The 14,487-nt window shown below is 38.8% G+C and overlaps 1 protein-coding gene and 1 long non-coding RNA gene across 12 annotated transcripts; both read right to left on the bottom strand.

The window, feature by feature from the left end:
- Window positions 1-597: 597 nt before the first annotated feature.
- Window positions 598-1,223, bottom strand: LOC103996959 (senescence associated gene 20-like). Its single transcript, XM_009418036.3, has one exon. The coding sequence runs from the start codon at window positions 1,187-1,189 to the stop codon at window positions 746-748; it is 444 nt and encodes a 147-aa protein (XP_009416311.1). The 5' UTR covers window positions 1,190-1,223; the 3' UTR covers window positions 598-745.
- Window positions 1,224-2,582: 1,359 nt separating this feature from the next.
- On the bottom strand, window positions 2,583-11,980 carry LOC103996958 (uncharacterized). 11 transcript variants are annotated; one of them, XR_010501193.1, is made up of 11 exons: window positions 11,937-11,980; window positions 7,948-8,041; window positions 7,677-7,735; window positions 7,532-7,613; window positions 7,102-7,156; window positions 4,572-5,156; window positions 4,115-4,168; window positions 3,870-4,024; window positions 3,596-3,757; window positions 2,996-3,468; window positions 2,583-2,909 (listed from the first exon to the last, which is right to left on the bottom strand). It is a non-coding gene; the product is annotated as an uncharacterized LOC103996958 (long non-coding RNA). The 11 variants fall into 11 exon arrangements; XR_010501189.1 differs by having other exon boundaries at window positions 7,826-8,041; window positions 11,937-11,977; XR_010501190.1 differs by having other exon boundaries at window positions 7,532-7,735.
- Window positions 11,981-14,487: the final 2,507 nt, after the last annotated feature.

Raw genomic sequence — 14,487 nt, 5'->3', positions numbered from 1 at the left:
TAGAATTTGCTGGATGAAATTGATTCAAATGTTTGAGGTGTTTTGAACTTGAGGTCTTTTGATCAGATGTTTGAGGCGTTTGCTACGTTGTTGACACAAAAAGGCATCGAGTCTCCAAGTTACAGTTTTCATAACCTTAGATCTTTTGTGCTCAAGTATTTTTGGGTTAGCGATTCGATCTAAACAGTTAGTATATCAGTTGTCTTATCAAGTCAGATGTTGACTAATCATATCAGAGTCAACTATCAGACATGTGATTGGTCGAGTTGCTATTGAGCTTAGTCTCGTAGGTATGTATCGTATTAAGGCAAGATTTGATTTTATATTGTGTTTATCTCGGACATTAAGTGGTTTTCTCTCTCGTCGAAAGTGTTACTGTTTCGGGATCATCATCATCATCATCCTCAATCCGGCATATACCGGACATGCAAAGTCGACCCCAAACAATTAGGATTATGGCTTATCGATCTGTGTCGGACATATACCGGTATCGTGATGATCCATTATAATTAAGATTTAAGATGAAATTTTCTTAGCTTCTCTGCCATATTAATTAATCCATCATCCATCATATAATTAACCAATTGCACCAACAGATTATGAGAAACTCAGCTCAGATCTGCATAAAAAAGATGGGACATGGCAGTAGGAATAATACGCACAACCTTCGTTAGCTTCCTACTCTATACAACAACTACAAGTGACACCAAAATAACTGCGAGCACGAGTACTACAGTATCTATCGCTAGATGGCGAGAACAAGGCCGGGGAGGGAGCGGCCGAGGTGAGCCCGGGCCTCGCTCTGCCACACGGCGGAGCCGCCGCCCCTCGCCACGGAGTCCATCCCAGCCTCCGCCGGGCGGAGCTCCTGCACCGTGACGGCGGTGTTGAAGTACTCCCTGAAACGGGTGATGACGCCCCCCTCCACCACCCACGCGTGGACCCAGTACGCGTGCTTGCCCTCCCACCCCTCAGCCACCACCCACCCGCCCACCTCCGCCACCCTCCGCGGCCGAAACCGGAAGTCGCGGTGCCCCGCCTCCCCCGTCAGCAGCCGCCTCATGTACTGGCACCGCCTCGGCCCGTGGAACCACCACTCCACGTCCTCCGCCATCAGTGCGGCGGCCGCCGCCGCGTCGTCCCTCGACAGCGCCTCGTACAGCGACTCCACCACCTCTTTGAACGCCATGGACAGTAAGGCAAGGTGCGGCGCTGAATGCCCCTGTGCGGTGAACGCATGGAGATGGGAGGACGCGGTGGTGCGCATTTATAGCGTTCGTGCCAAGGAAAACGACAACGGGATTAAGCCAAGCGATTTAGGCCACGTTTCGTACACAGGTTATACAAATATGTATGTATATACGGTTGTTGTCATCAAGCTTTTAATACTGTCAGGGTACACGACACCGACGTGTATCATCATCATCATCATACCTGATCGAATCATGAGTTTGGTGGAGAGCCACGCATGAGCCGAGTCGGGCTTCATGTAGAGACAAATGGTCTCGAGCGGGTTACCGCACGGGGAATTGAAGCACCGGTACGATGACCTTTTGTCCGTCATAAAAAAGTAGGCAATGTGTTGTTATCGAATTTGACTCTGTTCCAGGCGACCTTTTTGAAGTCGGAATCACAAACGCGCGTAGTCGGAATCACAAACGTGCGTAAGATGCATTCCGCCCTAGCCACTTCACATGAATCACTGCTCTTTCTTGCCTTTATGTGTATTCAAGATCGGGTTAATTATATATTGTATTTATATTTATCTTTAATATATTTAATTTTATATTTTAAAAAATTATATCGATATTTTTATAATTATAAAAATAAAAAAAATTATATCTATTTATCTTAATATCATCGATTTTACTAATAAAAATATTAAAATATAAAAATATAAAAATAATTTTAATATTTTAATTATTGATGACGAACAATAAGAGATGATGATATTGGAGTTGGGGTCATAAGTGATTATTGTGGATGAGGAAAACAACGATAAGATATTATGAGTGTTTTGTATGTATATCGACATCAACGTAATTGTCGAGTGATTCTTTTACTGCTTTATATTTATGTAAAAATTGCTCGCATCTGTATAACATCGACGTAAATATAGAGCGATGTTATTTAACAATTACGTCGGTGTCGACATTGATGCAAAATGATTTTTCATCGTTTTCCTTATTCACAACAGTCACCCACGACTCTCATCAGCACCGTCGTCGACCTTCATTGATACGATGAATATAAATATTTTACTTTCGTAATTATAAAAATATTAATATAATTTTTTAAATATAATGATCTCTTTTAGTTAAAAGATAACTAAAATAATATATAATTAACCCTTCAAGATCACGGGAACTAATTACGTGATAGAGCGATCTACTAAAGAATGCATTTCTCCTAGAGATGTGCTAAGACACATCAATAACCTGATGGGACTCGCACTGAGTTCTCAGCCACTGCTCCCACCCATTCCATCGAGACCTCATTTCTTCCTTGGATTTGATTGACGTGCACGTGGCGTGCATGCACCCTAAAAGCCAGGAGCAAGAATGGGAAGATGAGCCTGCGAATGACCCCTAGACGTGGACATCTCATTTAAGAAGGTACACAAAGACGAGTCGGAGGAGAATAGTTGCGAGTGCCACGTTACCAAATCTGCTGCATATCTTATAAAAATTATTACTGGCAGCATCCATCGATCTGTCTGTCGTCTGCATTCGGTGTTTCTTGCTGCCTCCACCTATTAAACAGCCACTGCGTTTGCTACCTCAAATCTTGCAGTGCAGGCGCAGTAGATATTGTTACTTCATTCATGTCCCTCCACGAGAGATGTGTCGACTGAAATGCAATCAAGTCCGAGAGCAGGAGATTCTTCACTTCTCTCTGCGAGTTGACATCTGAAAGAAGAAAATATATTTTCTTTTCGTGTAAGAGAAAAAGAAAATGCTCACATTGATATCACCAGATAAGAAATGTGAAGTACCGTGATTGCCCCGGTGATGCAAGTCGTAATAAATCCATCAATCCATGGATCATAGAAATTCTCTGAGACACAGGAGGAAAACTCGGATGGTTGCTGGTGCAATGAATACGACCGGATCCTCTGAACTATGATTGAATTTTAGGAGGCAATCACTGTCATAAATATGCTCATATAATTGCCCCATCCACAGCTGTGGGTGATTCAGGCAGACAATGGCCTCAGAAGAACAGCTGGGATGGCTCGAATTCCAGTGATTTTTAATCAGATATCGGTACGATTTAAGATGCCATTTGTCCCGCCAACCCATCCACAACAGCTAATAATCTTCGAACGGGACAAGTAATGCTTCTCTATAATCGATGCAGAATTTGTGACACGAGGCATTCAACCTTTCATCAACGTTTTCCAATTGACTGAAATGCCTTTAAAGCCCTCCGACCAGCTTTAATTTGAAGCACCACTGCCTTCACGTACTACAAATAAAGAACCAAGTTAAAAAGGGCCCCATGAACTGCTGCCGCTCAGCAGATAACAGCTAAGTTTCAAGGAAACCAATATCAAATAGTATGGACCTTTCTCTGCAGATACTGCACGCATTACCTGAAACCAAACTTCCCATCCTGCTGTCTTGTGTGTCCATGTCGGTCGCTTTGAGGAGTATTTAATCCCTTTACAGCTTGGATTCACCATTTTATCCGCTTCTGTGGCTCCTCCTGCTCGTCAGGGATACCATGAAATGAATAGTTCCGCGTGTACTGCAATCTGATTCATTGGAGACAGATAACACCAATCAAGTTCACTGGGACCAGGGCATGGGAGGTTTAATAATGCTATCTATCATCATCGTTCCATCTCTGACAGACTTCAAACTCACTCGTGGTCTCCTCTTCAGAACAGCCTCAGACGGGAACCCATTCCCAAGTGTTGGTATAAAAGCATTGCATGTATGGATATGAGCACTCGCCAGCTGCTTTTGTCGGTCAGAGTTGGCGTGTGAAATGAGTTGTCAGCTTTTGTCCATTTCTGCTGCTGGCAGATTGTGATGACAGAGATATGAAGAAGTCAATGAGAAGAGTATGAAGGAGAGGCAGCGTAGCGTAGCTGTGTTTTGGCTTATACCTTGTCCAGCTTATGTAGGGTCTGGGTTTCTCCTCAGCAACAAACCTGTTCCAACTAATCCGATATGACAAGAAAATTTAAGCTTTAGGCAATTATGAGTTGATGATGCACTTAGACATAGATATGCATTAACACCACAAGAAAGCGAGCAAGCTTCGAATCGGCAAAACTTTTAACTCTATGTTGTTGCAATGATGAAAAATCTGTGCATTATGTTCACCGTATCAACGACAGCATCGAAATGTACGCATCTTAATGTCTGCATTCATTATAAGTTATTTTAGCTGTCCTACAGACTGACAATAATTAATTAGTTTCTCTATAATAAACTAGCATTTTATGGTAGTAGTCCAAAGACTTCGAACAACATACACGTGAGATAAAATGTGCATCTACTATAATTTTTTTTTCGTCCATGAATAAAAGAACAAACAGAGAGGCTGAAAAAGTAAATTACCTTTAATCCGAGCCAGACTGACCACATAGCTTCTTTTCCCAAGTAGGTAGTGTCAAGTGAAAGATATATACGTATCCAACACTGCATCAAAATATAGACATATTAAAGCACTGCATTTTTATTTCAAGAAAAAGAAAACTTAGATTCCTGAGTTAAAGTTCTACGGTAAGAACTGTTAGTCGTTGAGCAAATACAAGGATAACTCGGGGGGATAATTGTCCTATCAAACCATTGATACATTAGACACCCTAGTATTTTTTGGTAACCCAATTAGTTGTTTGGTTACATTCTCTACTACAGTATAGAAAAATATAATAAGTAAATTATTGAAGAAGTGCTTTGATATCCTGAATGATGATCCGCAAATGCCAAAGGTGGAGCAACGTCTTTGGTAAATGTGTAGCACAATATCGAGGAATCTGTTTCAATCTGAATACGAATGAATCCTCGATTTGAAGCAAACAACAACCCTTCTTTAGTGGCCAATGCTTCACATTATATGTCCATTTTGTGTTGGACATGTATTTTCCCAACTCCTAAACATGCTCTCAAGTGATTATGTAAGGCAAATCCAGCATCTCCATCCTGCAAATAAGAGAAGCCATCAGTACTGATTTTAATGCAACCCTATGGAGATTTATGCCATTGCAATGGTAGAGAATTGGTCATTTGTAAGCCTTCAAGTATGGTTGATCTAGCATAGTAACTAATATGAGTAAAGGCTAAAGTCCAAACCCACCAGGCAGAGGGTGCTTATTATTCAACAGTGATTCATTTCTTTCTCCTTAATTATATTTTTTACTTAGTATGTTTATATTTTTTACCTGTATTGTTCGGGTGAGCGCCTGGTGCCTAGAGTGACTTCACACTTTCATGCCTTTTTTGTGCCTATCACCTTTGACAACAATACGGTTGGTGAAAATTGTTCCTAGTTTATATTTTTGCAAGTTTGTTTGTCATACAACTCCTACATCCAAACATCATTGTGATCTTGGATATGTTAAAAGACTAGTAAACTTTGTTGATGAAAACTATAATGGGGCACTTTTTGGGCATGCAAATGCTTTGTAGCTATTTTGCTTGTATGTAGATAAATAATATGCCTAGACAAAATTTATTTAGCAACCAATATGTTGCATTCTTCAATGCACCTTTTTCCCTTGCATGTACTTTTAATTTTATCAAACTAAGTTTAGCATTAGGGTGTCATGAATATGGCTCTAACAATAGTTTGATGAGGTTGAAAGATAGAATATGGTAAGAACTGAAGTTCAACGAACTGATTGGTTCCAGTAACAAGTCATAGGAGTCAAACAAAAAAAACGTCATAGGAGTCACATATTCATTTAACACTGGTTTGAGTATCTTGCTAAGAGGGACAAAACAGCGGATGACCCTTCCACTAAGGAAAGATAAGATTGTCTTTAGAAGAAAAGAATGATATAAGAAGTCTAGTGCTATCCATGACAAAAAAAGCATGTGTCATGGGTCATCATCAAGAAACAAATCTCTATTCTGCGTATGGGAAAACACTATTAGTATCTTACGGCAGACACAACACTTGCACAAGGACAGGTCAATAAAGGTCTCGTCATTTTAACACAAAGTCTTGGTTCAATCAATATGTTCACTCAAACAAAACAAGGGAACATATGTGTTACTTCATAGTCCTATTAGAGTCTAATAACAGATAAAAAGGCAAAGAAAACAATAATATAAACATAATGATTTCAATAGGAAATCCACTTTAGTGTCCAGCCACAACAAATTCATAAAGCTCATAACCTGAAATCTAGTTTGTAGAAAGCTAGAAGTATCTATGTGGCATTTGAAAGATAAATTCAGCTAAAAGAATCAATTTTACTTTTTTTTATGACTTATGCTAATGACCATAAAATTTCCTCAAGGTTCTTTATTGCCAAAGCATCAGTAAATTAAACTACAAGTATAAATTTAATCATGAGACCAAGAAAACAAGGAAACTAGTGATATTTGAAATTTAGACAAGCGTATATGCAAAGGCATACAGCTCTATATGTTTTGAGAAGACATACCACGTCTTAATGGCTCTAGTGAACCACATGGTGGAACAATGAAGTGCTATGTTTAGAAGTAACAATTTGGCAAGCACTAAAAGGTCAGAAGTGTTCACATACGCTTCCAACTTAAACAGTGCCGTACGGAAACATGCTTCGGAGAGAGTTCAATCCGAAGTCTGGACAAACTCATGACCAGTTGAGATTACTTAACTCCTACAACCCTTTGGTTAGACATACAAGGAACCATTGGATAGCAGTTTGAGATTACTCTTATCCACATTTTTTAGGTGCCAACTAGATTAAATAGTAAAGATATTGTAATATTTATTAGAGAAAAATCAAAGAGTAGAATGTTTTGAGAAACCAAAAAATAGAAAATATAATTTATCTTAAAAGTACTCCATCAGTTATGAAGATAAAAGAAAAATACAAGAACAGAAAAAACTATGTACCAATGCAATGTCAAGGCATCCAGATATAACAGAACTTACCTCCAGTAATGAGTTTCATGTTGAACACCAAATGCTGGCATAATCACCACTGATTCTACATTGTTCAAGAAAAACCATAAATTGGTGTGTGAAGTCTCCAGCGAAAAAAAAGAAGAAAAAAGAATGCAGGTTGTCAAAACAGCTCTGTTTAAGACCAAATGAGCCCTTCTATTGGTGTCAAACTCATTCAACATCAATCAAAACATATTTCACCTTGTTAAAGTTGTTCGACAACATAAAAGAAATATGTAAATAAGAACCGAAAAGTAGTAGTACAGTTATCACATCTTATATGGCATCAGTTTTTAATTATATAACAACAATTATATTGAAATCTGCTTATTCAAATTAACTAATTCAAACATGAAAGAAGTCATGAATCAAAGGCAACTTAAAATACAAAAAAAAAAAAAAAAGTTTGACACTTCACCATTCTTTACAGGATTGTAATGCAAGACTTTTGCCATGAGGAAACACACTAGAGTTTTCCAAATGGAGCTGACACACAAGTCCTGTTAGACAAAAATTCTGTGAGGCATCAGCAACTAAAGCAAGAGCAAGTTTATGCCCACAACCTATACAAAGTGTCATTCTAAAAATCCTCCCTTGAAACATGTCTTTTGGCAAATAAAACCTACAGATACACACAATAAAAGCCATGAGAATGGTTAGGAGATGCCTTCATCATAATTAAATAAAAGGTAATCGTAAGAAACACAGCAACCCCAAAGTAAGATAAGAAAATCTGTAATCTGCACTTCACTATAACATCATGAGCATCGATTGCTTGAAATAAACCTTTCCCATCCAGATTATTATAGTTGTATTTTCTGTGACAAAGTAAACCTTGAGACATTATATCTAAATCCAAATGTTTAACATTTGAAGTAGGTAGTCTTCAACACATATGTCCACATGCCCACCGCATCTCTGTACCTACCTGCATAAATTAAAACGAAAAGTGAACTGATGCCCAGTTGTGTGGCTCTAATCAATGCATCTAAAAGATAGCTGCCCATAATGAATGCAAAAGTAAATCATATATAAGATCCTCAGATCATCTATCAACATTAGGTTTATTCATGTAGACCACGAATTCTTAAAACTAAGAAACATTCTAAGCAAGAAATTGATTCTTTACTAAGTGCTACTAAAAATAACAGAAAAGTGAAAAAATATGACACAAACTGAACTTATGCATAAAAAGGTTTTCATCTAGTTTGGTATGTAAACCATATGAATACAGGTCCTTGGGTAAAAAAACCAGGAACACAAATAGTATGCACTACAAAAAAAATTCACTGTAAATGTGAGGAATACACCAGCAGAAGAAAATATAGAAAAAAATTATTCTGAGCAAATTATGCCATAGTGAAAGATAAATTGTATAGAGAGCAGCTACAAAAGAAAGATGCTTGTTAAATTAGCCTCAAGGAAGTCCTATGTAGCAACTTAAACTCCAATAGTGCTTGATCAATGTGCATTAAATCAATGATTTGGATACCGTACCATATCCCCCAGTACGGGTGGTATCTACCGATCCGCCAGCAAACCGGCACGCGAACTGCCCACTACCGGGTAGTATCAAGTATTTGGCCTCGTATCAGGCGATATAGGGTTGTACCAGGCGATAACGGTCGAAATTTCAACTGGTACCGACCAGTACTCAATGTGCATTAAACCAAGGATTTGAATATCGTACCATACCGCCCACGGGCAGTATGTATCGATCCGCTAGCAGACTGGCACACTGACTGCCCACTACCGGGCGGTATCAGGTATTTGGCCCCGTATCGGGCGATACGGGGCTATACCGGGCAGTACTGGTCAAAATTTCGATTTCAACCGTTACCTACCTGTACCGGTCGATTTCAACCGTTACCGATTTATATCGGTTTTCAAATGGTCAATTTGACAGTTGGAGGCATTCTAAAGGGTTTTTAAACCCTTTCCTCCCTCCTCTTTAAATCCATTTCACTCTCGCACTCTCTTAAACTCTCTCAAACTCATTTTTACTCACAATCTCTCTCTTATTCTCACATTTTCACCTTCCTAAACTCAACAAAACAACAATTTGTGGATTAGATCAAATTTAGAAGGCTAATTTGAGAGGATTAAGAGGAAGAACCTTTTAATTAAGAGGTATGATATGAAGTAGTAGATTAGTAACGAAAGTATAAGTTTTGACATTCACTAATACATGCCTCAGGAGCTGCCTCGGACACGTGATTCATGACGATCAACCTACGACCATCACCACATTGATTCACCAATGACATACGGTGTACCAATACACTATGTCATGAGATCAATTTCAGGATTGGGTCCGGCAAGCATCTTATATTGATATACAGATACATAAGATTAAGAATCTCGATCCACCACCCGTGGAAGCCCGTCGTTCATTTTGGTGATAGAATCAGGTATATCTACACATATAATTACTTAATTCATTTGAATCTTAAAGTTTAAGTTGTATACAAAATAATCTAACAATTCAAATGATTTTTCTATAGATAATTCAATATTAACGAAAGGACGATCCAGAATGAACCAAAATTACGAACCTTGCACAAGACTACTCCTCAAAGCCCGAAAAAGATATGTGGCACTATTCTTACCTAATTTACATTAGTTTTTCTAAAACTATACTAAATGTATGTTTATTTCTAACTTAAAAACCAGTGATTTAAAAAGGCGCTCAGGTGCTTGCCTAGGCGCTCGGGCGAGGCGAGGCGAGGCCCGAGCGCCTCGCTTCACTTCCAGGCTGCGCGCTTTAACCCGAGCCCAAGCGCTGGGCGCTTCGGGGGAGCGCCTGGGTTAAACCAGGCGATCGAACCAGCGTTTTAGGTCTGGTTCGGTCTCCGGTGCTTTAGTTGGTTCAATCGAACCAACTAAAGCACCGATATCAGATGTCGCTGCCAAACACTAACCCTGCTCGTTGCCACTCCCGCTGCTCGTCGCTGTCACTGCTCGCTGCCGTTGCCTCCTTACACTCCCGCTCCCATTACTGCTTCCTCTTTTCTCAGTCAGCACCCCCTTACACTCCTCTTCCTTCTTCTCCTTTTGTATACTGTTAACAGTATACTAATAATAGTATTTATATTTATTAGATTAATAATATATTATTTTAAATTTTGAAACTTTTTGTTAATGTGACATTATGATTTTGTATGTTAGATTTTTTTAATTTAATAGCATATTTTTATTTAAAATTTTAAATAATTATATTTATTAATTATATTATATATTTTTATATTTTAGCGCCTCGCTTCGCTCGGGCGAGCGCCTAGCGCCTCGGGCGTTTTTGGACCTTAGCACCTTTTGGCGCCTAGCGCTTTTTAAATCACCGTTAAAAACCTATCCTAACTTTTTTTTACTTTTCAAGTATTTTCGAATGGTTTTATGATTATTTTAGGCATACTGCTCAGTACGCTATACCATACCGAGCAAAGCTTGGTACACCAATACGGTACGAGATTAAAAACCTTACATCAAACGCAACTTACAAGCATAATATATGGATTTTAACCATAAAGTAATGCTCAAAAACAAAATTTCATGAGTGGACAACATTAAGCTTCATACTAGTCCGACTTGAGGCCCTCGTTATGCCCCAATACTAGGTAGGTCAGTTTGATACTAATTGTCATAACCCGACCTGATAGGATAACTGCCTTGTTAACTTCATTGGGTTTGAACTACTGGCTCAAAATGTTTAAGCTGAAGTTAATAGTAGTATACCTATCAGACCCTTATACATCAATTTTAATTTTTTCCACTTTCGATGTGAGACTAATCGGGATGTTACAGTTAGAGGACCATATTATTTTACTATAGCTTTAATAATGTCCAATGTGATAAGTAAAAGAGGTATCCCTCTAGTACTAAGACAGGGTTAACCAACTAATTGAATCCAATAGTGACTCCTCTGATCATAATAACCAGAACAGTGTAAAGGATTCAATATTTCCTAAGTTGAAAATCTTATATATGCAATGTGAACCCTTGAAAGCATCTCCTCCACTCCTGTGTGATCCATACCTTAAGAAACTTCACATATATCTCTTTTTTTTTTTTGCTTCCATCTAACAATTCTGAAATTGCCAGCGCTAACACCAGCGTAACCTATAGCAAACTCTATCCGCATGGATCACACATTAGTTAGATAGGCGCCAAATAACCAACGATGCCAAGAAAATTTCTTAAGCAAATTTTTCTTTCAAAACATAAAGTTATTCTATTCAATTACTTCTACATCTCCTACTAATATATAACTACAAATCATCATGTTGTGAATGAGGTATGTGGAAGACAGTCCTCGATCATTTTCTCAAAACACCCCAACATCATCAAGAATTCAATGCCATCACACCAGAACAATGACCCTAACAGTGTCAATGCTCTAGATCCATTCGCCATCATTCTCATCCCCCAATAACTCTAACTCCGTGGATCTGCCATGTCTCAACCCACCCCTAACGCTGCATTGTTAATTCACTTACCAAAAGGCATTATCCCTTCATTGATTAAATAAATACTTAAAAAAACCCTACCACTCTAAGATTAAATAGTTCGCATACCCGCTGCAAACCAAAGAACTTCACATTCACCGCCCGATTAAAGAACTAAATCAGAGTGGGACAAAGGGCTCTGAAGGAAGACCGCTCGAAGCTTCTCACGAGGTGAGAGGATTTGATCAAAGACACCACCTAATGTCAATTCTTGAACCGTAAACTTCCTAGCGACTAATTCCCGTTTAGAGAGAGAAGCTTCCCGGCGATTAATTCTTCTACCCTGGGCAAGAAGAGTAGAGAAAGGGGAGTGGGGATCACCTGATTCTTCTACCACGGAGATGTTTCCTTCTCGATTAATGCCCGCATTGATCTGTTCCACGTCGTTTAAGGTCTACCAACCTGAGAAATCAGATCGGATCCGAATGCTAGGAGATCCGATTCCACGCTCGATCCGAATATTTCTCGGAGTTCGGATCTGCCTAGCTCGACGGGAATGAAGAGAAGAAAAGAGCAACAAACAGAAAGAACCGGGTCGAATATCGGGTTTCGGATCCGAATATTCCAGGCTTTTGGATCGAAATTGTGAACCAAGTCCGCTCCTATCGGATCCAGATCCGGTCTAGCGGCTATTGCTCATAGATAACAGAGTAGAATTAGACGAGCTCACACTTTTGTCTTCCTCGTGCTCCGTTGGTCGGCGATCGCCGAATAGGAAGCAAGCGAAAGCAGCGGGCTATGCTCTTCCTCGTCCCCGTATGGCGTCGGTTCCTAAGCAAGATATCGTTCCGAAGCAGACGATTTACTTGAAGAATAAGAAGAAAGGTAGATGTTCTTCGGCGCTGTCATGTTTTCTTTTCGTACTCTTTTTCTTATTGATATTGTCGGCTAATAGGGTTATTCATGATGTGTTTTCTTTCTTGATTATAAGTCTTCGTGCCTTTTCCCATGTCGAATGGAACACGATACGAAGCATGTGTTTCGATAAGATCAGACTATCTCAGCAAGAGAGATGTCAAGATTCACCTCGTAGAAGGAATTCTTTGAGAGCTGGTTTTCGTTTGGCGTCTTATGCCATTGTTGTAGACTGGGTTATAGGATATTTGCTTCAGTCTTTAATGCTGTCGTTGAATCTGTACCTTTCACCAATTGCCAAAGTGAAGGGAAAGAAGAAGGTTTGACTTATCGCTTACCATTATCCAATTGAGTTCTGTTTGGTATTGCCATGTACATGCATGTACAAATTTTGTGGCATAATTTACTTTCATTTTTCTGTATATGGCAGAATTGAAGCAATCTCTTTATGCTTGTTTTCTCAATATGAGAGAACATCGGATGTGGTGGCCCTGAAAAATGAAAACAGCCAAACTTCAAGGTCAAGCATGGTAGTTTTTGCTGAAGCTACAGCTTCCATGTTAATGCAATGTGAGAAATGGGAAAAATAACCTTGCCATGTTAATGCAATGTTTGTTTCAGTGGACTGGCAGTGCTATTTCAATCGTTGGTTTCAGCATCAGTTCTTAGATCTTTTAGATAAAGGATCACTTGCTGCATTACTTTTTCTTCTGAACATGTCCTTATCTACATGGTACAACTGGCTATGGATACACAACCTTTTCTAGTGGAATTATTTTGTGTATTCAAGCTCATTTATATGTGCACATATGTGCAATATACATGGTGTAGAAGATTCATTATGCATAAACAAAGTCACAATGAGGTTAGAGATATCTTGGAAGCCAAGTCAGGAGGCAAATATTAAACAAAACTTGATGCTATATGGAAAAATAATGTTAGAGATGAAAGGACTAAAGTATCAAGATTTTACGATTAAACGATTACAACTTAAGGTTCCACAACAATGCTCTTGTGGTGTTGTTACAATTGTATAATAAGCATGAAGTTTCCAGTGATTATTCCTCTCAATCTTATAGTTTCAGCCAACATAATTTCTGCAATCTGCAAAAGTTTCTTTTTCCACAGAAATATTAATGTTTTTCTGAACTTGAATTCCATATGATTTATTCTGTGTTTTTTTTCAGCTGCCAAAAAATGCTGGCTTTGGAGGCAGAGCAATCTAACTCTGCTCCTGATGCTCCATAGATGTCAATTTTCTTTCGTTTTGCAACCAGGTTACCATAGAATTTGTGCAATATTTAGCATAACAAATATTCAAGTTCCGTAATTCTACCATTACTTCATATGGATGGTGCCCTTATTCTTCCTGATGCAAGAACAATGAGCAAATCCATTGTCGATGTGTTTCTCCAGTGGTTTCTCTGTTACTAGAACATATTCTGATGATGAGCTCATGAGTTGTTCAATAATCATTGAAATTTGTTTTGTTGAATCTATCAGAGGAGAGCATTACACCACTTAATTAGAGTGTGATCATTATCATACTTATCAAGATATGCTAGAAGAAAGCCCTCGTGTCTTCCTACAAGAAATTGGGTGCCACAAGCAGTATCATTGTTTCATTTGCAATTGGTATGATAGACACCTTATTATGTGCTATTCTTCAAATGGCATGTGTGTGTATTATCGTGACACTCTGCAAAGCTCTTATGTTTGTGCAGGTAGGAAGGTGTTCTCAGAATCTCTTATGTTCTATGAACTTGTTTTCTCTTGAGTTACTAGTTTTGAACTTCTCCAAGGTAATTGATTGAGTCACAAGCAGTATCATTGTTTCACTTGCAATCGGTATGATAAACACCTTATTATGTGCTATTCTTCAAATGGCATATGTGCGTATTATCGTGACACTCTGCAAAGCTCTTATGTTTGTGCAGGTAGGAAGGTGTTCTCAGAAGCTCTTACGTTCTATGAACTTATTTTCTCTTTGAGTTACTAGTTTTGAGCTTCTCCAAGG

The sequence above is a fragment of the Musa acuminata genome, chromosome BXJ3-9, assembly GCF_036884655.1.
Source record: "Musa acuminata AAA Group cultivar baxijiao chromosome BXJ3-9, Cavendish_Baxijiao_AAA, whole genome shotgun sequence".
Classification (NCBI taxonomy): Eukaryota; Viridiplantae; Streptophyta; class Magnoliopsida; order Zingiberales; family Musaceae; genus Musa; species Musa acuminata.
The sequence above is the reverse complement of the archived record's forward strand: the minus strand, read 5'-3'. Positions and strand labels throughout refer to the sequence as shown.

What these genes read in the sequence shown, in the direction of transcription:
- LOC103996959 (XM_009418036.3), bottom strand. Translation starts at nt 1,189, where the DNA reads ATGGCGTTCAAAGAGGTGGTGGAGTCGCTGTACGAGGCGCTGTCGAGG.